Here is a 22,235-nt window from a genome sequence, read left to right as displayed (position 1 = left end):
TAATTTATAGTTGTGCAGTGAAGACAGCAGAGACACGGGAGGGCACACTGATAGCAATCTGTGAGCACACAGGTGCCTTTGGCTCTGCATTAAGGACCCCGGACCTGTAGTGTATATGGGGTCAAGTGTGGTGTAATAGTTAGTGTTGGACTGGGAAAATCAAGGTTCTAGTCCCTGCTTGGCCATGAAGCTAAGTGGTTGGCTTTGGGCCACTCACTGACTCGGGTTCCTTGGAGGAAAAAAGCAAGATGTTTTTTTTTTAAAAAAAGTCTGACTATGGTTGGGCTGGTTTCCTACTATTAGCCCTCCCTGTGGCTGCAACCATCTTGTTCATACTGTCATGACAAAAGGACATTATCACCAGTAGAGTTTGCTTTGTGATTTTTGCATTAGGTTTATGGTGCTTAACTTAGTGGGATTATGATAGAAGAGTTGGCAACAATGCAACAGTGCCAACGTTCATGTGGCCCCCTCCATGTGTGAGGCCTGGGGCAATTGACCTCTATGCCCCCCATAAAAAGGCCTTTTCTTTTATGGACCACCTTATTTATTATAATATTCCCTCTGTCCATGCATTGGAATTGAAATAATGACAGATTCAACTAACTGTCCCACTAGCAGCAACCATTTGAAGGATTCCTGCTAGCAGAACATGGCTTCCCCCCCTCCTCCCCTTGCGCTCCCCCAAATCAGCCCCACAGTGCACCGGTGGAGGATAGGGGAGATCGTTCCGACAGGCAAGAAGAAATGTTTGTGCTACAGAGTGATCTCATTAGTGCCACATAGAACTGAAATAATGACATCTTTATTATTTTATTTGTATTTTCCCCCTCAAATCTGGCATCCATCTTAACTTGGCACCCTAGGGAACTGCCTAGGTTGCCTATATGGACAGGCCACCCCTGGCTGTATGCAATCCCTTTCATGGTCCCACCACCTTGACTGTCATTGCATAGATTTGGCCTAGGAGTTTGGGCGGTGGGTTTGGTCAACCTTCTCGCCTGAAAAGCTGAAACCCACTTACCAATTCAGCTTGAGTGTTTTACTCATACCCTCATTAGGGATGTGTTAAATTCTGCCCAGTTTGGATTTGGTATGGAATTTTCCATGAATTCACTTAAATCTCTGTCATTGTGGATCAGATTTTTGTAGCATTTTCCGTGGCTATTTTCAAAAAAAGTTTTTTTAAATCAGCTTATAAAATATCATTAAGAATGAAAAATTTGTCAATATTTCCTTTCAAAACATCCATATTTCCATTCAAAATATCAATATTAATACCAATATTTTTGTGAAGGAAAAAACAGATTGGTAAGCACAGTGGCTAGAGAACAAATAATGAACTCAACTTGATACCAGCCTGTTAGGTCGACAGTTTGCTTTTGAACTGGTACCAGCCGATGGATCCCATCCCTAATTCTCATAAAGGTTTATTTGTCAGTTGATGGTAATGGAAAGGAAAATGTCCAGTTTTGTGCATATGCATGGCCTTCTTCATAACTCTACAGGTGACCATAGGTGCCTTGATGTATGTAGAGCTTCTTTTGCAATTTGTGGTTCTGTAAGATTTAGGGATTTACTCATAGATGTAAAAAGAAGGATGGGTATTTGCGAACGTCAATGGTTGTTCTTAAATGGTATTTAGGATGTAATCCTATACCCTTGTACCTGGAAGTAAGCCCCATTTCGCTCTATAGCACTTATTTCTGCGCAGGCATGTGTAGGCTTGGACTGTTACAGGTTCTGCAGACCTGGAGCAAAGATGCTATCAGATGGTATAAAAGCCACCCTCTAGGGCAGGAATCCTGGATCCATATTCAATGCTACCTCATGTAACTGTCCTTCCATTATAGTCAGTATTTGCTTTTTGTGGTTACTTGCAACATTTGCGGGACTGTCTTGTAAAAAAGTGGCACCCTGTTTTGAAAAGCTCTATGTTTGCTGTGTATGTTACGAGTAAGAAACTTTTTACTTTTTGTTTTTTCCACTTTGATCGAAGTAAGAAACAAATCTCTTACTCTTAAGTTTTGTACAATAATAGTAATAGTTTATTTGCTATAGAGATAAGCTACTGCAAAGAAAAAAATCAAAGAAATACAGAATTATGATAAATGATACAATAGCCATAGATAATTCAATCTATTCATCAGCTTGTAAGCACACAATTAAAGGTATTTTATGGCCTGTTTATGGTATGATTCAACAAGTGTTGTTGGATAACTTCAGTTAAATTCAAATGAGTTTCTGCGATGTTGCCCATCTTTGTAATCCCAGTGTAACGACTGGTGGATGAACAGAAAACCCTATGGTGTTGGGTCCCTAATATAATGCTGATATGAAACAGCTTTGCTAGTCAGGTGGTCACCTGCCCTGATCTAATGCATTCCTTTGGAATGTACAAAGGAGCACCATGGCACCCTGTGGGCAGTATGAGTGTTTCTCAGGACTGGGCCAACTGTGTTTTAAAAATGGTGGATGGATTCAGTCAAAGCTGAGCACATTTAAATCCCACCGATTGTCAAATTTTCTCCCACAGAAATAAATGGGACTAAGTGCTGAACATTTACTGTTGAAATATTATTTCAGAATTGACAGAATCTAATGTAGTTGAAAGTTCTCAACAGTAGGTGGGTAGGGTCTTGACTTTCTTTCAAGGCTTAAGTATTAATTATTTATGATTATTATTTATTTTATTTAAGATTTTTGGCTTATACCAGACCAAAATGCACCACTTTGATAGAGCTGCTTCCTCTGGTTTCCTGCGGAAAGAGAACAATGACACTTGTTACAGTATATAAATCAAATATACATTATAGATTTGAAGACTTATATTCTTCTCATTCTAGCCACATTTTCAAGGAAACAAGCAACTTGTATATGATTAAATTTTAAAAAGTCTAATTATGTTTCTATTTCTTTGGTTAACTTAATTCTTGATTTATATACTAATATACATCACCCATACTCTGTGAGAAAATGTTTATAACCAGCTTTTATTATGGTAATTCATTTTTCACACGTTTTCCTGATGTTTTATGATGTCTATATTATTATTATTATGTGTGTGTTTGTGTGTGGCCTGACCGACCAATAAGCAGGAAAATCTGATTCTGATTCTTGATTTTATTTATTAGAAAACAACTTTTAATGCCATGGTTCTGGCCATGTATCAAGTGGTTATATCTTTGCACTCTTGAACAAAACTCTAAAAAGCTAAGCTTTTAAAAAAGATGATCATTTCTGAAAATGCACACCTTCAAGAATGGGGATATTTTGTAATTCATGATTACATGTATACAATGTGAATGCTTTTGCTGCACTAGAATTCACAATATGAGTATGTTTTCTCTACAATGAGGCACTCTTTCCTTTTGAAACTACATATAAATGCTTTAATCTTCATGATATAAAGAAAACTAGGTGTGGAACTTGAAACAAAAGGACACTTACCTTACTGCAACATTCACCATATGTTCTAGTCTTTTAAGTAAAAAGGTATAAAATTTGGCAGCAAAAGTGTGCAAGTTAAGGCTGCTTCAGGCTTATTTCTGTGCTGGCAAGTTTAAATGGAATTCATGAGGATTTTTTTTTAAAAAAGTAACATTCATATGTCAGAGTAGCTGAGTCTTGAACAACATGCATTTACCAGACCAGCAGCTCCATCTCATGGTATATTTGTTCTAAATGCAAGATAGAAACAGTCCGGCACAATATTGCTGGTATTTTTAGATTAATTATTGACTGTGGTTTTGGTTTTATATTGTATTTATTGTGTTGATGTACGTCGCCTAGAGTGACCGTTAATTCGGCCAGATAGGTGACTCATAAATAAAAATTTTATTTATTATTTATTATTTATTGCATAAAACCTGAATTTCAGCAGCTAATATGTTTGCAACTGTACTATAGTTCCAGCATTGGTGCCTACCCTTTCTCTGTATTAAACTGCAAGTAAGAGTAGTGTGGGCTTTTAAAGGTGTTAGTTGGTATTTGCTAACATACTGTAATGAGTTGTTTTACTTTGCACAACACAAGGTGTTTCCCCATATCCCTCCATACAACAAAGCTCTCTTTTATTTTACACCCCCATATAATTACAAATTAGAAACCAATTAACATTGCTTTGTACATTTCAGATATAGCATGTAGCAAAATACTCCCTACACTATCCTGGAAATAAAACCTGTTTGCCAGTATGATCTATATTTTGTGAACGGTTTTGACACCAGCATTCCTGTTCTAAAACTATTGCAGTTATACCCATCACAAACCTCCCAGTTTCTGTTTGGAGATTGGGGGGGAAATCCTTCAAACCTGTATTTAGAAAATCTGAATTGGAAGGTTGGGGACTATATAAGGTGAGGAGGGGGGACTTTTTTTCTGCCCAATGCCACATTCCTTCAGGCGTAGTCTGTCAAGGAATGAAGCCAGTGGTGGGTGGAGGCAAATGTGGCTGTGGCCACCCCTCTCTCTCATTCTCCCCCTGCTGCTAGGGGAGAGACAAGACGTTTGCCAGAGGGATGAACTGATCATTTGCAGAGGGCTTCCCCTCTCATCCTTCGTTCGCTTTGGCTTTCCCCAACTTCCCCCCTCTGTTGACTTTCATGAAATTAAGTAGGCCACATGAACTTAGGCCAAAGGTTGCATGTGACCCTTCAGCCACAGCCCCCCTCCACGGCATATCTACTTTTGCTTTGCTTCCTCACCCCCAGCATTCTTTCCATCTTGAAAAGTCAAGTCCCCAATGGATACACACAGGTGTCTGTCATTCACACTATGCTGTGGGAAACAGTTTTGGAATATCGGTTCACCTGACACATAAAGCACAGAGAGCCACTTTCAGATCCTAACATGTGTGAAAGTGCACAGAAATGATGTCTTAATTCAAGGACTGGGCCCTTAGAAACAGTTTTTAATGGAGGGAGAAGGATTTCTTCTTCCAGTTCCTTCACTGGCTCATTACTTTAAAAAAGTGTCATTGAGAGTACAGAAGCCAGTAGAATGTTAATTTGTGTTTTATGCTAAGTTCATGTTAGTCAAGTAGGTTGCTTACAAATTATTCTGTACAGAATCTGAATGGCTTTTGGCAGGGCCCTTATGCTATCCTCGGAGTGAATGTAATTAATTATTGGAATGAACACAAGAAGGATAAAATGTAAGCTAGTGAAAGACTCAAATAGTCTGAGTAAGTACTTTGACTTAAATTAATGTATAGTTGATAAAACAGATATAGACAGCGCATAATTTCTAAGATGAGAATTACAAAGTCTCAAGCCTGACTAGAAGGCATGCAGCAGACCTCTTAGGCCAAGACTCTAATTTCTGATTGTATGAATGGCTGTGAATATTCAACAGAGAAGGCATGCACTCTGCTCCATATATTCTTGGAATCTAAACTAGGTTACAGAGCTGAGACCTGGTAAACCATGGACTAAAATTAAATGCTGAATCACTTCAGTTTTCTTGAAGCTGTTTGCTGAACACTTTAATTACAATTGAATAAGTTGAACCTTCCTTCCCTAATGCTAGGTTGTGGAATCTACAGCCCACCAGATGTTTTTGACTATAACTCCCATCATTCCTGGCCATTGGCCATACTAGCTGGAGCTGATAGGATCTGAAATTGAACAACATCTGGAGGGCAACACGTTTCCCACAACTGCTCTCCTGTAAAACCCCCCTTTTCTCAGGCAACTAATGGAGCAATCCAAACCTTCCCCTCCCACCTGCTGGCAGGGCTTTACAGAGTGGTGGGGCCACCACCACATGTACAACCCTTCTACTAACAGCGGCCAGGTGGAAGATGGGGGAACAGGCAGGTCAATATGCCATCAGGCATGTATTGGGCCTCATGTTGTTGCATGACAGCAGTGAAACTGGCTCAGGATCCAATGAATCCTGGGCTGGCTCAGCCCCACCCACTCCCTATCTCTGGAATACCCTGCTTCAGGCCTTACGCTGGGTACTGCAAACAGCACTCCCACCTGCTTGAATGTTTGGTGAGCAGAAAGGAGAGTGCTGTGCCAAGAGAGTGACGTCTGTGTTACTCTGTTGTTGGCCATCAGGACACCAATTTAGCATCTGAACTGGGTGGAGAGATGCCTCTGTCACATTCAAATCCCCAGCCTCCCAGTCTAAGGGAGGGTTTGGATTGCTCTGTAAGGTTGTAACCAAGCTAAGCATATGAAATGGAAATAATTGTATATTATTTCCCGGATTCCCCTTCCTCTGTTGAATTTTAGACTCTAAGCTCCTTGGGTCAAAGGCCTTTACTCTCTAAAGCATCATGCAGTATATAAACAAACATTATACTTGGTTTACTGTTTGTACTATTTTTGAAAGTTTGTACTATTTTTGAAAGGTTCCAGGCTATGGACTGAAGGCACATGAGGCCAGCACCCTGCTGAAACTAAGTAAGGTCAGGTCTGGTCAGTGACTGGATGGGAGACTGCCTGGGAACCATATATAAGCCGCTTTGGGTTTCTCTTGTGAAAAGAAAGGTGGGGTATAAATGTAATAAATAAATAAAGTTGCTTTGGGTCACTTTGTGAAAAACGACTAATAAGCAGAGCTTGGAAGTAACTAGTTACAAGTAACGAATTACTTGTAATTCATTATTTTTTTGAGTAACGAGTGGGTAATTCCTTTACATTTTGATTGAAATAGAACTAGAAGTAATTTTATTACTTTTGTGGAGTAATTGTAATGTTTCCAGCATTACTTTTGGGCATTACTTTTTGGGGGGGAGCAGGGGAAGTCTTCTGCTCCTCTGATTTGTGGATGAAAATCATGTGCCTCAAACTGGGCTTCTGTGCAGTGTTGCTCTTTCCACATGCTCCGTGGATGGGTAGGAGGTGACAAGGGAGGAGGTGGAGAGTGAGACGGGGTGGAGTGGAGAAAACAATTATTTAAAAAAACTGATAGTGGTGGTGAAGAATGGAGTGGAGGAAAAAAGGATCTGGAGGTCAAGAACATGGATAAAGGAGAAGAAGGAGGCAGCAGCAGGATGGAGATAAAAAACTGTGGAGGGGAAACATGACAATGTGTGTGTGTGTGTGTGAGAGAGAGAGAGAGAGAGAGAGAGAGAGAATACTGTGCTTGCACTTGGCACACAAAGTGGCCTCCATCACCCTCTCTGGCTATTGTGCTGTATTTGCAGTATTTTAACTTTTTTTGCATCTCAGGGGAAAATGTTTGCTTGGGTGAGTGTCTCTTAGTTGGTGGCAGGGCAGGGTCTGGGAGGTGGTTAAGTGAGAGAGATTATGCTTGCTGGGTGAGTGGGGGGGTTGCACTTGGTTTGACGTGCAAGGATCTGAGTAGTGGCCTCAGCCTCCCTCCCCACCACCCTTACCAGCAGAGAGACCAGCATTGCTATCTTATGAATAAAAATAATTATTCTACTACCGCTGTATGTATTTGTTTATTTTTAATGCTGTTTTAGGCTGCTTAGATGTGCAGCAGCCAAGGCCAGCACCTTGTAGGCATTTTTTTAAAAAAGTAACTGAAATGTAATTGTAGTGATTACTTTGAAGGAAAAGTAAAGTAATCAGTTACTTTGAGAGTAATTGTAATTGTAACGGTAATTACTACTTTTTTGGGCCATGTAACTGTAACTGTAATTTATTACTTTTTAAAAGTAATCTTCCAAGCTCTGCTAATAAGTGCAATAAATAAAAATAACAATAAACAAATAACAATGTTTTCTAAAAATGTGATGCGCTGGGTGTCAGGAGGACTAGGAAATTTAGGTATTTAAAGTTAAGTAAAGTAGAAAACTCTTTACCTGTCCATCAGGTACTTCCTCAGGAGTTTCTAAAAAACAAGACAAGTCATTTGAATGAACTAGGTAGTAAAACACACAAGTTAGAAGAACCAATTCCATTAACTGCAGTTTCTTTTTAAGATGCACACATTAAATATTCTTTACACATTTACATATGTAATTATATTTATTTTTAAAAAGGAGATACACAAGCTAACTTTGTGCTTATTCTTCTGGCAAAACTGCCATGGAGACAGTGCTCTCTGATTCATATAAACATGGGGAACTCATGTGCTCCAATGTATCAGGTCTGTTTCTTCTTTATACCTATGTATATTCACTAATAGGCAAAAAACCTTGCGGTTAAAGAACGTACCTATAGCCCACAGATACTTCTATCAAACTTTAAAAAGCAAGGAAATTGAGCAGCTATAGTGAATGCACCAGGGGACCATGAGACCTGACCTCCTCTCTGAGATATTGTACTGCCCTACGAATTTGTCAAAATGCATACCCAATTTGGGTTGGGAGGCAAGAAATGGGATCCTGTGCAAGTTTGCTGAGAATGGATTGATCATTTGCATGCTTATTGAGTTCAGTGGGATTTACTCCTCTGCAATCATGCTTAGGATAGGTGAAACTGACCACAGGGGATGGGTGGGGGAGAAGGAGGGAGGGGGAGAGAGGGAGGGGAGCAGCAGGAAGGGGAGAAGTACAGGTTTGATCATTTGCATGTTTGTTGAGTTCAGTGGGATTTACTCCCGTGCAATCATGCTTAGGATAGGTAAAACTGACCGCAGGGGAGGGAGGGAGGGCTGGAGTGGGCAGGGGAGGAGGAAGAAGGAAGCGGGGTGGGGAGGAGGAAGGGAAAGGAGAGGGGAAGGAGGAGAAAGGCAGGTCATCATTTGCATGCTTATTGAGTTCAATGGGATTTACTCCTATGCAATCATGATTAGGATAGGTAAAACTGACCATGGGGGAGGAGGAGGGGGACGGAGAAGATTGGAGGGGGGGCAAAGGAAGGGGGAGGGCAGATTTGATCATTTGTATGCTTATAGAGTTCAATGGTATTTCCTCCTGTGCCATCATGGGGAGGGGGAGGGGAGGGGAAGGAAGGGATTGGAAGTGTATGGGGAGGGAGGGGCAAAGGAAAGAGGAGGGAAGGAGCAAGAGGGAAGGGATAGAAGGGAGGAGAAGGGAGGGTGGGTTTGATCATTTGTATACTTTTTGAGTTCAATGGGATTTATTTCTGTGCAATCATGTTGGAAAATGGAAATGGACTGCCTACAAGTTGATCCCAATGAGGGTTTTCATGGTAAACGGTATTCAGAGGTGGTTTTACCATAGCTTCCTCTGAGGCTGAGAGGCAGTGACGGGCCCAAGGTCATCCAGTGAGCTTCATGGCTATGTGGGGATTTTAACCCTGGTGTCTGATGTTGTAGTCCACCACTGACCTTGAGGAGGGGCAGGGAGGGTAGGAGGAGGGGGAGGAGATTGGGTGGGTGGGCACTGGGCAGAGGGGAAGCCCCTTTCCTTTCCAAAAGGAAAACATTGTGAACAGTATGATTGCTTTTCAGTGTTTCCCCCACCTTTTTATTCTACAGCAGGCACATGTAGCCTCCCACCCAAATTTAAACCAAAACTGTCCCTGGCTACATCCACACCAGACCTTTATTTCACTTTGGACAGTCATGGCTTCTCTCAAAGAATCCTGGGAAGTGTAGTTAGTGAAGGATGCTGAGAGTTGCTAGGAGATGCCCTGTTTCCCTCATAGACCTTCAGTCAGGGTGGCTGACTGTTAAACCAGTCTGGCCACTGGAGCTCTGTCAGGGGAATAGGAGACTCCTCTCAGCCCCCTTCACAAACTACATTTCCCAGGATTCTTTGGGGGAAGCCATGACTGTCTCACGTGAAATCAAAGTCTGGTGTGGGTGCATCCCCGTGATTAGGCAAGCCCAGCAGCTGTGAGTCTGGCTTTTAGAACACTGACAGTTGGTTCTTACTGAGCATGCCTGACACTATCATTCAGTTCAGTGCAAAATTTCTTAAATTAATTAAAAATCAGCCAGGCATTTTTTACACTTTTAAACAGCAGAAGATGAAGGTCAGAGTATGGGGCAAGGTGAGTAATAGGATTACAGGTACTCTGTGAACATGGCTGATTTTTTAATGAATTTCAACAGATTATGGGAACTCCGACAGAAAAAAATCCAAAAAGGATTTTAGTACATGGGCAAATGTACTAAGATGCTGTAAAGTAAGGAACTTCCTTTGCTGAGTTTCCCTTCTTGATTGCCATACTAAGACTAAAGGGGAGTGTGTTAGCTACTGAGAAGAGTAGCTCCTTTTATTCTGATTCACTCCAATCAGCAGGAAAGGATATTGAAGACATAGGGACCCTGCTCCCCAAAATTAAGGGGTCTAAGACCCCCTGGGATCCTAGACGAGTACATCCCTAATCATATGTATTAATTTTGTTTACATTTGTGGCTGTCCTAATCATTTACCTACATCACCTCCCTTTGATACATGTATTTTGGATTGGGAACCTTTATGATTGGAATCTGTCTAGCTTTTGACTGCAACATCAAGCGATGGATTTGCACATGTGAAAGAGTTGCCACAATCGAAAAACCAGAGTTTTCATATCATTTCATACAAAATACTACTTTCCAATGGAATTAGTTCACAGTGTCAGCTCTTACTCAAGTGTTGAGCAATTAAGTGAGGACAGAACAAGTGAGGTATATGCTTGTGTGATCTACTCCTTTATTTTGTGTTTCTGATAGCATCATCTACTTTGAGCCCCACAAATGGAGCAGGTATTGGTCTAAACAAATGCTAAACTTCCACAAGCCATTCTCAGGCTTTTGATTTGGAGCAGATAGGTAAAGTCACTTAGTCTTACCCTTTCCATTTAATACAACCTAGATGAGGTATTACAAAAATTATCTTGGAGGAGGCAATATGGGAAAATGAAAAAGCTTAGTACACAGAAGGATAATGTAGCAATGCATGGTAATAACTCTGCAAATGTACTATGACTGTGAAGGAGAATGTCCTTCATTTGCTTTAACAAATTCCTATTTTCTGTCTTACTACCAGAGAGACTCATGGCTCACCAGTTCCTTCATGGGAATGAGGAATTAAGGCACAAAAGATGAAACTACACAGTTTCCTTTGTTTCCTCTAATTGGTTAGACCATGTTATCTTGTTGTTACAGATGGGTACTCTGCGAGTCAACTAGGAATCCTTGCAAATTATTTTTTTTCCTGTAAAACTCTTCCAGATCTGTCAGCTCATCAGTTTCCAAAACCATTCCTTGTTATACACATTTGACAGTATCCTTACCAGATTCAAGTTTGGTCATCTGTGGAGCAGTGTAAATGTCTGATACAAATTCACATTCCCCTCTGTCTGTCTCCTTAGAAAAAGTGGATCTTAAAAGAAATGGACACAGTAGTATGTGAAGAATAGCACATAATAAACACCTTACAGGATTCATCTATAGTGCACTCTTCTACATGTATACTCAGAAGTAAGTCAAACAGATTTTGTTATATGCCTTCAAATTGATTATGACTTATGGCGACCCTATGAATCAGCGACCTCCAATAGTGGAGCTTATTCCCAACTAAATGCATACAGGGTGATGTTCTATCTCTATTTTGGGTGCATTCACAGTTAAATCTGGAACTGCAGTTTCATGTAAAATCAGACTGATTACAATATGTTGCTACTTCAGCAATGACTCTAGCTGTTGGAAAAAACAAACTTGGCCTACCCAAGATGAATGTTTTCAGCCTGCTATGTTTAAGCTACTCCACTTAAGGCAAGGTGGGCATGGTCAATTAAAAACATAGAGCACATCTAGAATTTTGCTAGAATATATTTCACCTCCCACTGTTTTATCTTGTGCAAACTGAGACACTCCTCATGTCCATTGGAAACTATTCTGCAGAACAGTCATTGTCATTATTCCACAATTGTTTTTGGAGCTTTTTAGTGTATATTTTGCAAAGAGTTGCTGTAGTTCACATATTCACAGAAACAGAAGCAAAAGAAAATGATTTACTATAGGAAACATCACTAAAATTGCAACGTAAATCAAACATATTTAAAGTGACTATCTGAACTATATCAGCTGCATCTTAATATTGTTGCTTCCTCCCTGCTAAAACAAGATCAGCACAGCACATGTCTTCTTTCTATTATTTGGGCTGATTGCAGGTGTTGCTACCACTCACCATACGCTCAGAGGCAAACGTTCCGAAATTCTTCCAAGCTACATAGGAATTGGATTGGACTGTGAAAGACCAACCCAAACTGTGTTTGTATTTTTGCAAATTTATAGGTCAGTGCAATATCTCAGAGAGAAGGTCAGGTCTCCTGTTCTCCTGGTGCATTCACTATAGCTGCCCAATTTCCCTGATTTTTAAAGTTTGATGGAAATATTTGTTGGCTATAGGTACATTCTTAAACCACAAGGTTTTTTTGCCTATTAGTGAATTTTGCTGCTTTTTAATCTGGGAGGTAAGAAATGGGATTCTGTGCAAGTTTGCTGAGAATGTATTTATCATTTGCATGCTCATTTGAGTTCAATGGGATTTACTCCCTTGCAATCATGCTTAGGACAGGTGAAACTGACCACAGGAGGGTGAAGAAGGGAGGAGGAGGAAGGGCAGGGGTAGGGGAAGAGGAAGGAGGGGGCAGGTTTTGTCATTTCTATGCTTATTGAGTTCAGCGGGATTTACTCATGTGCAATCATGCTTAGTATAGGTGAAACTGACCATGGGAGAGGAGAAGGTGGGGGGAGGGCTGGAGCGGACAGGCGAGGATGAAGAAGGAAGAGGGGAGGAGGAAGGAAAGGAGAGAGGGGGAGGGAGGAGGGGAAAGGCATGCTTGAGTTCAGTGGGATTTATCCCTGTGCAACCATGCTTAGCATAGGTAAAACTGACAGTGGAGGAGGGGACAGGAGAGGGAAGGACAAGGGATGGGGAGGCAGAGGGAAGGGCAAAGGAAGGAGTAAAAGGGAGGGGATAGGAGGGAGGGCAGGTTTGATCATTTGCATGCTTTTTTAGTTCAGTGGGATTTACTCCTGTACAATCACTTAGGATAGATGAAACTGAGATGGAGGAGGAGCACTGAGGGGGGAGGAAGGGGGAGGAAGGGGAAGAGAAGGGGAGAATTGGAAGGGGAGGAGGAGAAGGAAGGGGGGAGGAACTTGGGGGGTGGTCACTGGGTGGAGGGTAAGCCTCTTTCCAAAGGAAAACATTGTGAACAGTATCATTGATTTTCAGGGTTTCCCCCACCTTTTTATTCTACAGCAGGCACATGTAGCCTCCCACCCAAATTTAAACCAATGCTGTCCCTGGTCACGTTCACACAGACCTTTATCTGGTCACAACCACACCAGACTGTCACTTTAGACAGTAATGGATTCACCCAAAGAATTCTGGGAAGTGTAGTTTATGAAGGATGCTGAGAGTTGCTGGGAAAGGCCCTATTCTCTTCACAGAGCTGCAATCCCCAGAAGAGGGGCTGACTGTTAAACCACTCTGGCCACTGGAGCTCTGTCAGGGGAATGGAAGCCTCTTAACAACTCATAGCACCTTTCACAAACTACACTTCCCAGGATTCTTTGGGGGAAGCCATGACTGTCTAAAGTGAAATAAATGTCTGGTGTGGGTGTGCCCACCTGATTAGCCAAGCCAAACAACGGTGAGTCTGGCTTTTAGAATACTGACAGTTGGTTCTTACTGATCATGCCTGATGTTATAATGGACTTCAATGGAAAATTTCTTAAATTAATTAAAAATCAGCCATGCATTTTTTAATGTTTAAATTTCAGAATATGAAGGTCAGGGTATGGGGTAAGGTCAGTAATAGGATTAAGGTACTCTGTGAATATGGCTGATTTTTAATTAATTTCAACAAATTATTATACCACTGACAGAAAAAAGTCCAACAGGGGTCTAGATTCCCCCCCCTCTTGTTTTACACTCTGAACTCTCAATTCTCTCTGACTGTTTTGTGTATCGCCATGAAAACTTAGTGAGCTTTTAAGCAAGCATTTTTGAGTTCAGGCCTACACATTTTGAATGGTTTTGTTTTGAAATGAGCTTATGGGAAGTAGCAGAATGGCATGGGGGCGTATTGTCAATTTAACATTGCAGAATGCGAAAAATCCATGCTGGCTATAATATACAGCTAGCTACTCTTGTGGCTGTATAATATAGTCATATACTAAACAATATATTTGTTGGTAATTGTTAAAAACACATTTAAAACACGTTTTTAGCAGTGTATGTAGGCAATTTCCTTCTTAGAGAAATGGAATCAGAGTTTAATTTTGCAACTTGTTAGTTAAAATTCGCAGTCGGTGAGTCTTGCTAAGAACGTTTTTTGATGAGTGTTTATGTTTTTGTGTCAATAAAGTGAAGGCTATTCTAATGCCTGATGGGTTTAATTTTCCGTATTGGTTAATATTGTTTATTGTTGCCATGTGGTGTTATGGCCAATGGCTGAAACAAACAAACAAAACTGAACCGAGTGAAGGTTATGCAAGCAACTATGAATCTTGCGGCTCTTCAGCTTTCTCTGAGCCATGTTCAAGCTACAATAATGCCACCGCCTCATCCCACTAATCTTTATTGGCACAGGAAAAGAAACTAGGGAACTTCATTGGAGAGCAGATTAGGTGAATTTCAAAGTGGAGAGATCCTATTGGCCCCCAGTTCCATTATCTTTTCTATAGTCTCTTGGTCAGCTTTCCTACACGTAGCTGCGGATTCCATGGTGACCTGTAAATTGCTTTTTTGGCTGCTAAATTGCTGTAACCCTCTATTTTTATGTTTTTAAGAGAGCTTAAAACTGTCCATCTTCTTTGGACACTGGCCGCTGCTTGGAAGGATTTCGTCTGTATCCAAAAGGATTAGAAGAAGATGTTGCTTCTAGTTTTCATTAAAGCCAACAAACATGAAAAGCCCACAAGAGGATAAAAGCAACTTAGCCACTTTTATCTAATACATATAAATCTACCTAAGAGCTCTGTGCAGTAGAAGTACTCAAAGTACTACATTTATTTCTAACTAACATACAGAAATAGGGTTGGTGCTACATGCTCCCTTACAGTGCCAAGTTTAATATAGATCAAAAGATTATGAGATGAGTAAAATAAGGTCAGTCTGGGTTGGGCCAAGTTGGATTAATGTAAACATAATTGTGAGGTTTTTCTATCATGACGACAGTTTGTTTTGGCACAGGATGCTTGGAACACTATACTACAAAATGTTTTAGTAGAGCATTTGTCAGATGTTTTGTTTACCCTCCGTTAAAAAAGAATATTGAAAACTCCCCACTGAGAAAATATATATATACAATTTAGTTTGCATTTAATATACAGAGTGATGTGAAAGTCAAGTCCCAGAGTAAACAACAGTTAATGTTCAAATTAAAGTTTAATAATGTTAAATCAAGTTAAGTACATGGCCTCAAAGCATGTGTAATTGTGCATACGATTCTAACTTGTGTCTTACCAGATCTTCCTGAAATTATATGGGCATATGTCTAAAAGGGGTAATAGAGTTGCAAGGGACTATGTGAAGCCCACAGGTGTGCAATGTAAGAACTGTGCTTGGTATCTGACTGATTAAAGTCCCCCTTTCTCCCCTTGGAATGCCTTCTGATGCAAGTTGCATATGGTGGTGACAAGTAATATTAGGCAAGACAGAAATTATGTGATCCTGAGATGATATTTCTTGCCTTTTTGATCTAGTGGCTTAGATGCATTCCTTTTCTGAATCTTTTAGAAAGTGCTGCCATTTTTCATTCCCAAATTTATTTACAAAATTAAGGTCTGTAAACATAGGCTTATTTTTTAAAAATATATAATAAGAAAATGGATCCACTCTAACACCATCATCAACTTAATTACTATCCAGGTAAACCAGTTTGTTCAAACTTCTGTGAATCAAAGGGAGGTTGATTAGAATGTTTTGACATCTATTATTTTTATATTACACCCTTTCTGACACACCTTTAATATTATTGGCATGCTGACATTGCTTCCTGACTCGAGAGTCTTAAGAAAAAAAGACAACTAGCTGTTGGGGGCAGGGGGAGAATTTGAGAGAAACAATGCATGATGCGTTCTGTAACTACCTGTTCCTACCATAGTGCAGAAAAGGATGCCTAAATACTTTTACATGTTCTATAAACATGCAGAGCCTTGCTCCTACAAGTAGAATACATCCATATGAACAAAACTAATGAGGGCTTGTAACTGTATACTGAAATCTTACAATGTATGGTCCAAAATGGCATTAAAGATGCTGAAGGAAATGCGTTTGGCAAAGCAAACATAAACATAGCAGAGATTTGATAGGCTCGACAAATGGAATGAGGTCCAACACTAAAAATGGAAACCATGCAGTTTTGGCTAAGGACTGTAGTTAGCATTAAAGCAGAATGAAACTCCGTATCTGCAAAATGTGGTATTGTCATGTAAATGATACAGTAATGTTAATGGTGGAAAAGTAAAACAGTATTAGGTTTCTAACTGCAAAAGATGGTAAATTCTTTACAAAGCTGTAGAGCTTTTTCCTTTGTTCAAGGAAAATTCTTGAACAGAAATGTTGAAGGGCTTATTTTAGCTCTTTAACATACATGCACCATAACTATTAGCATGGAAATAATAATAATAATAATAATAGCACACTGGAATAGAAATGGGCAGATAAATATGTTAATTGGTATTGCTAGATTAGAATAATAGTCGTTATCCCTTAAGAGGAAACCCCTACCTAATGATTTTAAAGTTATTCAGAATAATTAATTGAATTTCATAACACCCTAGTAAAATAGCTATTAGGTATTAGCTTCACTTTACAGGTGTAGAAATGTAGAGGAAGATAAAGACTTTTATAAGAAGGTTAGGGATGTTGGGAGTCACATGGATTTACTAGTGGTTTATAAAGCACTTGGCTAAATATATTTTAACAGCACAGCTATTAGCTGGTCCATCTTGAGAGTATAGCTGGTTGGTTTTCCTGACTCTTCAGAAAGTTCTCTAGAACAAGAAAGGAAGATGTATTAATGTCAACCCAGAGAGAGGTAAGAACTTGGCAATTGCAAATATATGCAAATTGTTCCCTAAGAATTAGCACATTATGTTCACTTGCAATGTTTTATAATAGTGAATAGGCAATTTCTCAGCTTTATGGCCTCTAGCAGGAGTCAATTATTCTTTGTGCCAATCTGAAGTTATTACAGGGGGTTCCTTTTCAACTCACATTAGGGTTGGTGGGGTTCAAGTGACTTCTAGGGTTCCAAACAATTGCTAGTAAGAGATGGAAACTTGCTTTTGTATTTGGTAGGTCAAGAGGAAGGAAAATCCAGGGATTGCGGATCTGCCTGGTTGGCAGCATTCACTTGGATTTTAGTGGTATGAAGAAGCTGTTAGTGAGGGTTGGAAGCTTTCTTTATGTTCTTCAGCTGGGCAAGAGGTAATCGCAGCCTTGGGGAGGAGAAAGCACTTTATGAAGCTTCAGTGATTACAAAGAAGTTCATTTGGAAGGATCAACAATCTGTGATGACCCATCTTAGCTGATTTGTTACAGAACTCAAGACAGCAAGGCAAGAAACGAAACTAAAGTTGAAGAAATCCAGGATATCTGAGAGCAGGATCGCTAACAATTAACTCTGGGGAACAATATGCCTTACAAGAATAGAAAGTGAACATTCTAATATATGTCTGCTTGAATGTGGATTATTGTGTAAATTAGTTGCATAGAATATTGTTCAGTTCTTGTCAAGGCTCAAGGGAACTAGAACCCATGTCCTTCAAATTAATTCCCACTGCATTCAAGGGTACTTTATTCCAAAGATGCATACTAGTAGCCAGATTGAAGTGTTTCCATTAGCCACACCTGGAGGGGAACAGGTTGATCTGCCCATCAGTTGTGAAATTTCTTTGAAGCTGAATTAAAGAAAAACCCACACACACTTGAGCTGTTCCCACCAGATTTAAAAGTAAAAAGGAGCAGGGTCTGACTAGTGTCGTGCCCCATTTTGAAGAGTGAGGTGGAGACACATTGGAACTGGCAGAACAGTAAGTGTATTTCCACCCTTAGAAGGCAGCCTTAAATTGATGTTAAATGTAATTAGGGTTTGTTTAAAGTAACTTTAGGCAGAAACACTTTCCTAGAAGTACATTTACCTGGAAATACCTTTCACTGAAATCAACAAGGTATGCTTCCAAGTACTGTGCTTAGGATACATGTGTCACACTGATGTAGCAATCCTGGTCCAATAAGTCTTTTGTTTTTAAGATGTTTTAGAGTGTTTTTAGTGTTTTTGTTTGCCATTCTGGGCTCCTTCTGGGAGGAAGGGTGGATTATAAATTTAATAAATAAACAAACTGTTTTTATTCTACCAATCAAAGCACCTACATTTATTTTAATAAAATCTTCTCCCCCACCTTCAACATCAGCATCATTGTCAAAACCAGTGCCATATTATGAAAATCAGAAGCCCTAGGCGAGGCTGTTGGGAAGGACTCCTTTAAATGTTTAAGGAAAAATTATACTGCACCAGTGTTACGACAACCACAAACCAGAGCTTTGTTAATCTAGTCAACACAACCTTGATCTGTGTTGTCAGAAAAAAAAAGTTGCAGGGCCAAGTACAGATCTTTTCAACTGTTTGCAACTGACTGGAGCGTATGGAATATAATATCACAGTATAAGAACCTCTGATTTACAGTATTTCGATCACTACAGGAGTTTGCCTTCAAATAATTACATTTATGTTATGGTATATATTTTTAAGCCAATGTGTGCTTAATTGCCTAGTTAAAATATCTACTTAGTCTAAATTATGCTAATGATGAAAATGGAAATGGACTGCCTTCAAGTCGATCCCGACTTATGGCGACCCAATGAATAGGGTTTTCCTGGTAAGCGGTATTCAGAGGGGGTTTACCATTGCCTTCTTCTGAGGCTGAGAGGCAGTGACTGGCCCAAGGTCACCCAGGGAGCTTCATGGCTGTGTGGGGATTTGAACCCTGGTCTCCCAGGTCGTAGTCCAACACCTTAACCACTACGCCACACTGGCTCATGCTACATGATAGTGACAATTAAAATGTTACATTCTTCTTCAGATGCTTTTACTGTGCTGCATGCTTTTTGTATCTTTACCTGTTAGAGTTGTTGTATGTCACATTTGTGAAGTATCGAGCATTGGTACTGGAGGTTGGGAGATAGTCTTGAACTTTCTGGTCCTCTTGTGGCAATACAGTCAGGTTTATAAAAGTGTCACTTAAAGCATCTTCTCTGTCCATATGTCCAGGAATCTCTAGGAGTTTTTAAAATTAAAAACAGAAATTAAGAATAAAACTTACTATTACTACAAGTTTTACTGGAAGTAGTAATTGGTTTTCAAAGCAACGACTGAACTGGTCTAGCACCTGTCAAAGTGGTTTTGTATTATAACAAGTTTTCTATTCCACTATAGGTAACCTAAGCAGCCTGACACATTGATCTGAAGAGGAGCATATTTAAGTATTTGTATCCCATATTTCCAAGCAATTAGCCTCCACAAAGTGGCCTACAGTATAACCAAAATAATATAAATATAATTTAAAAATGATATCATAAACCAATGGCTCTCAACCTTGTTTTCCACGGACCACTTGAAAATTGCTGATAGTCTTGGCAGATCACTTAATTTTTCTGCCTGTTGTAGCAATTGTAATGCACTGTACTAGATGCTATGATTTTTAATTGCATTTCCATTGTGTCTTTAATTTCTTATATAGTTTTTATTGCACAACAATTTGCATTCCATAGAAGTGAAACTGCAATACAATAAAATACAATATGAGAAATAAATGAAGCAATAAAAATACAATTAAAAATCAATATAAATATTTATTGTAGACATGCCACGTACCACCGGAATGAAGCTTGCGAACTACTGGTGGTCTCTGGACCACAGTTTAAGAACCCCTGTCACAAACAATCACAAAAACAAATATTGTTGTTATTTATTAGATTTATTGGTTGCTTGTTACCTGAAGGTTTCCAAGTGACTTACAACATTGCAAAAAACAAAAGTAAATATACCATACCATGAAAACAAAATAACCACACCCATACAGCCACAGATATTATTTATTAGATATATAAAATACATTTTTAAAATAAAAATAAAAACCCATTAAAAATATCCCAATCCAGACAGAAAACACAAAGCAATCAGTTTTAAAACTTCAGCCCAATATAAGCAATGAAAAGCAGATTGGAATAAAAAGGTTTTTAAAGTGAATTAAAAGCAAATATAAGAGGGACCAAGTGCACATCCTATGGAAGATGTTTCACAAAGTTATGGAGCAAACTGTGCAGATACCGTTCTAAGTGATTTCTATGAAATGAGACAGCGTGGCTGCTCCCGCCTATAAGTATTATTTATTTATTAATTTATTTATACCCCGCCCTTCCTCCCAGCAGGAGCCCAGGGCAGCAAACAGAAACACTAAAAACACTTTAAAACATCATAAAAAGATCTTAAAATACATTAAAACAAAATGTTAAAAACCTTTAAAAAAACAACTTTAAAAACATCTTTTTTAAAAAAGGTTAAAGACATATTAAAAGCAATTCTAACACAGAAGCAGACTGGGATAGGTCTCAACTTAAAAGGCTTGTTAGAAGAGGAAAGCCTTCAAAAGGTGCTGAAAAGATAGCAGAGATGGTGAAGGGAATTCCACAGGGTAGGTACCACCACACTAAAGGTCTGTTTCCTATGTTGTGCAGAACGAACCTCCTGATAAGATGGTATCTGCAGGAGGCCCTCACCTGCAGAGCGCAATGATCAGCTCGGTATATAAGGGATAAGAGGGCTTTGTACACCAAAACTAGAACCTTGAACTTGGCCCGGTAGCAAATGGACAGCCAGTGCAGTTCTTTGAGCAGCGGGGTGACATGTTGGCGATACCCTGCCCCAGTGAGCAGTCTTGCCACCACATTTTGCACCAGCTGCAACTTCCGGACCAACCTCAAGGGCAGCCCCACATAGAGTGCATTACAGTAATTATTATTATTACAGTAAGTATTATTAACCTGTGAGTGAAGTCAGCTGTGATTTAAGTGAGTTGTTTGGACACCAGGCAATAGAAATCCCTGGGGTCTTAAAGAGCTGATTTTGCCCTCCCTTTTAGTGCATTTTCCCTCTTCTGTCTTTTTTTCTAGCCCTTGAAATCTCCACAGTTTGCCCTTCCTTTTCCCCTAGAGATTAGGACACATTTTTCCCGTGCTGGCTTCTCCTGAGATCAGGAAATGCCTAGAAATTCTTTTCTGCTACACAATAAGTGTGTGTGAATGTTAAAGGATCCCCCTCCCAACAAAAGGTGAATGTGAAAACTTTGCAGAGATGCTTAGTCATGTCTTCTGCATTGCAGGAGTTAAAGACCAGGGACTCATTAAGAACTCACTGTATAGTCACAATACAATGGTATATATATTGACTCAGAAGTGTTTAATACAGCTTACATCCAGGTACGTGGGTACAGAATAACAGCCTAGGCTTTGCTTTAGGGTTGACATTGGGGGAAAACAGGATTCTTGTGTCTTTAGCAGCTGTATGGCAAGGTTTACTCTAGCATGTAGCAAGACATTTTGTGCAGTGTCAAAAGAATTTGTGCAGTGTGAAATAAACCTATGTGCAGTTGAGCATACAGAATTTAATACGGAGCTTGGTAGTTTCTAAAAAAGAGAAAAGACAGAAAAGAAATAGAAAATGAATACTCGCTCCTTTCAAATATTCATAACTGTATACTACTAGTCTGCTTTTTCAGTGAGGTACCAATACTCATATATTGATAAAAGTACTCTGGGTGCCAGCAGAAAGTACCTGGCAAAAAAGGTGCACGTACTAGTCAGTACTGTCACAAAAAAGCCCTGCTAATAGTACATTATGGGACAAATTACTTAATTAGTTTTGGGGCAGGCAGTATGCTGGCTGTTTGTCTAGTAGGAAAAAAAGCTTAGAACAAACCCTGCTGTATGCCAGGCAGAAATTCAAGGTCAAGCTCTTCTAGTACAGAAATACAATTATGGGGAAAGGTTCACAATGACTACTGTCTAATTTTGTATTATTCCACACCCCCTGGCAGCTATTGTTTTTATGGGTGCCCCAGCACTCTATCAACATTTGAAATGTGCCCTCTGGTCCAAAAAGGTCGAGGACCCCTGCTTTAGCCCAAACCTAAAGAAATAGGTCCTATTGGATCAGGCCAATGGCCCATCTAGTCTAGCATTCTGTTCTCACAGTGGCCAATCAGATGTCTATTGGAAGCCCACAAATAGGACCTGAGCACAACATCACTCTCCCCACTTCTGATTCTGAGCAACTGGCATTCAGAGGCACAATGCTTCCAACAGTGTAGGTAGAACATAGCCATTGTGGTTAGTA

General features: G+C 39.8%; 1 protein-coding gene across 4 annotated transcripts in view; it reads right to left on the bottom strand.

Moving 5' to 3' along the window:
- Nucleotides 1-2,048: 2,048 nt before the first annotated feature.
- The window catches only part of WDPCP (WD repeat containing planar cell polarity effector), a 255,323-nt gene continuing 235,136 nt past the window's right edge, over nt 2,049-22,235 (bottom strand). For 2 of the 4 annotated variants that reach the window (XM_061622282.1, XM_061622286.1), the window contains 4 exons: nt 18,962-19,118; nt 11,115-11,203; nt 7,784-7,812; nt 2,049-2,759 (listed from right to left, as the gene is read on the bottom strand). In XM_061622282.1, coding sequence (XP_061478266.1) covers nt 2,709-2,759; nt 7,784-7,812; nt 11,115-11,203; nt 18,962-19,118 — 326 coding nt within the window. In that variant the 3' untranslated portion in view covers nt 2,049-2,708. Of the gene's footprint in view, nt 2,760-7,783; nt 7,813-11,114; nt 11,204-15,262; nt 16,834-18,961; nt 19,119-22,235 lie in introns of those variants that run through there. The other 2 variants (XM_061622283.1, XR_009762090.1) reach the window with 2 other exon arrangements.

This window comes from Rhineura floridana, chromosome 4, assembly GCF_030035675.1.
Source record: "Rhineura floridana isolate rRhiFlo1 chromosome 4, rRhiFlo1.hap2, whole genome shotgun sequence".
Taxonomy (NCBI): Eukaryota; Metazoa; Chordata; class Lepidosauria; order Squamata; family Rhineuridae; genus Rhineura; species Rhineura floridana.
This window is presented reverse-complemented; position numbering and strand designations above follow the sequence as displayed.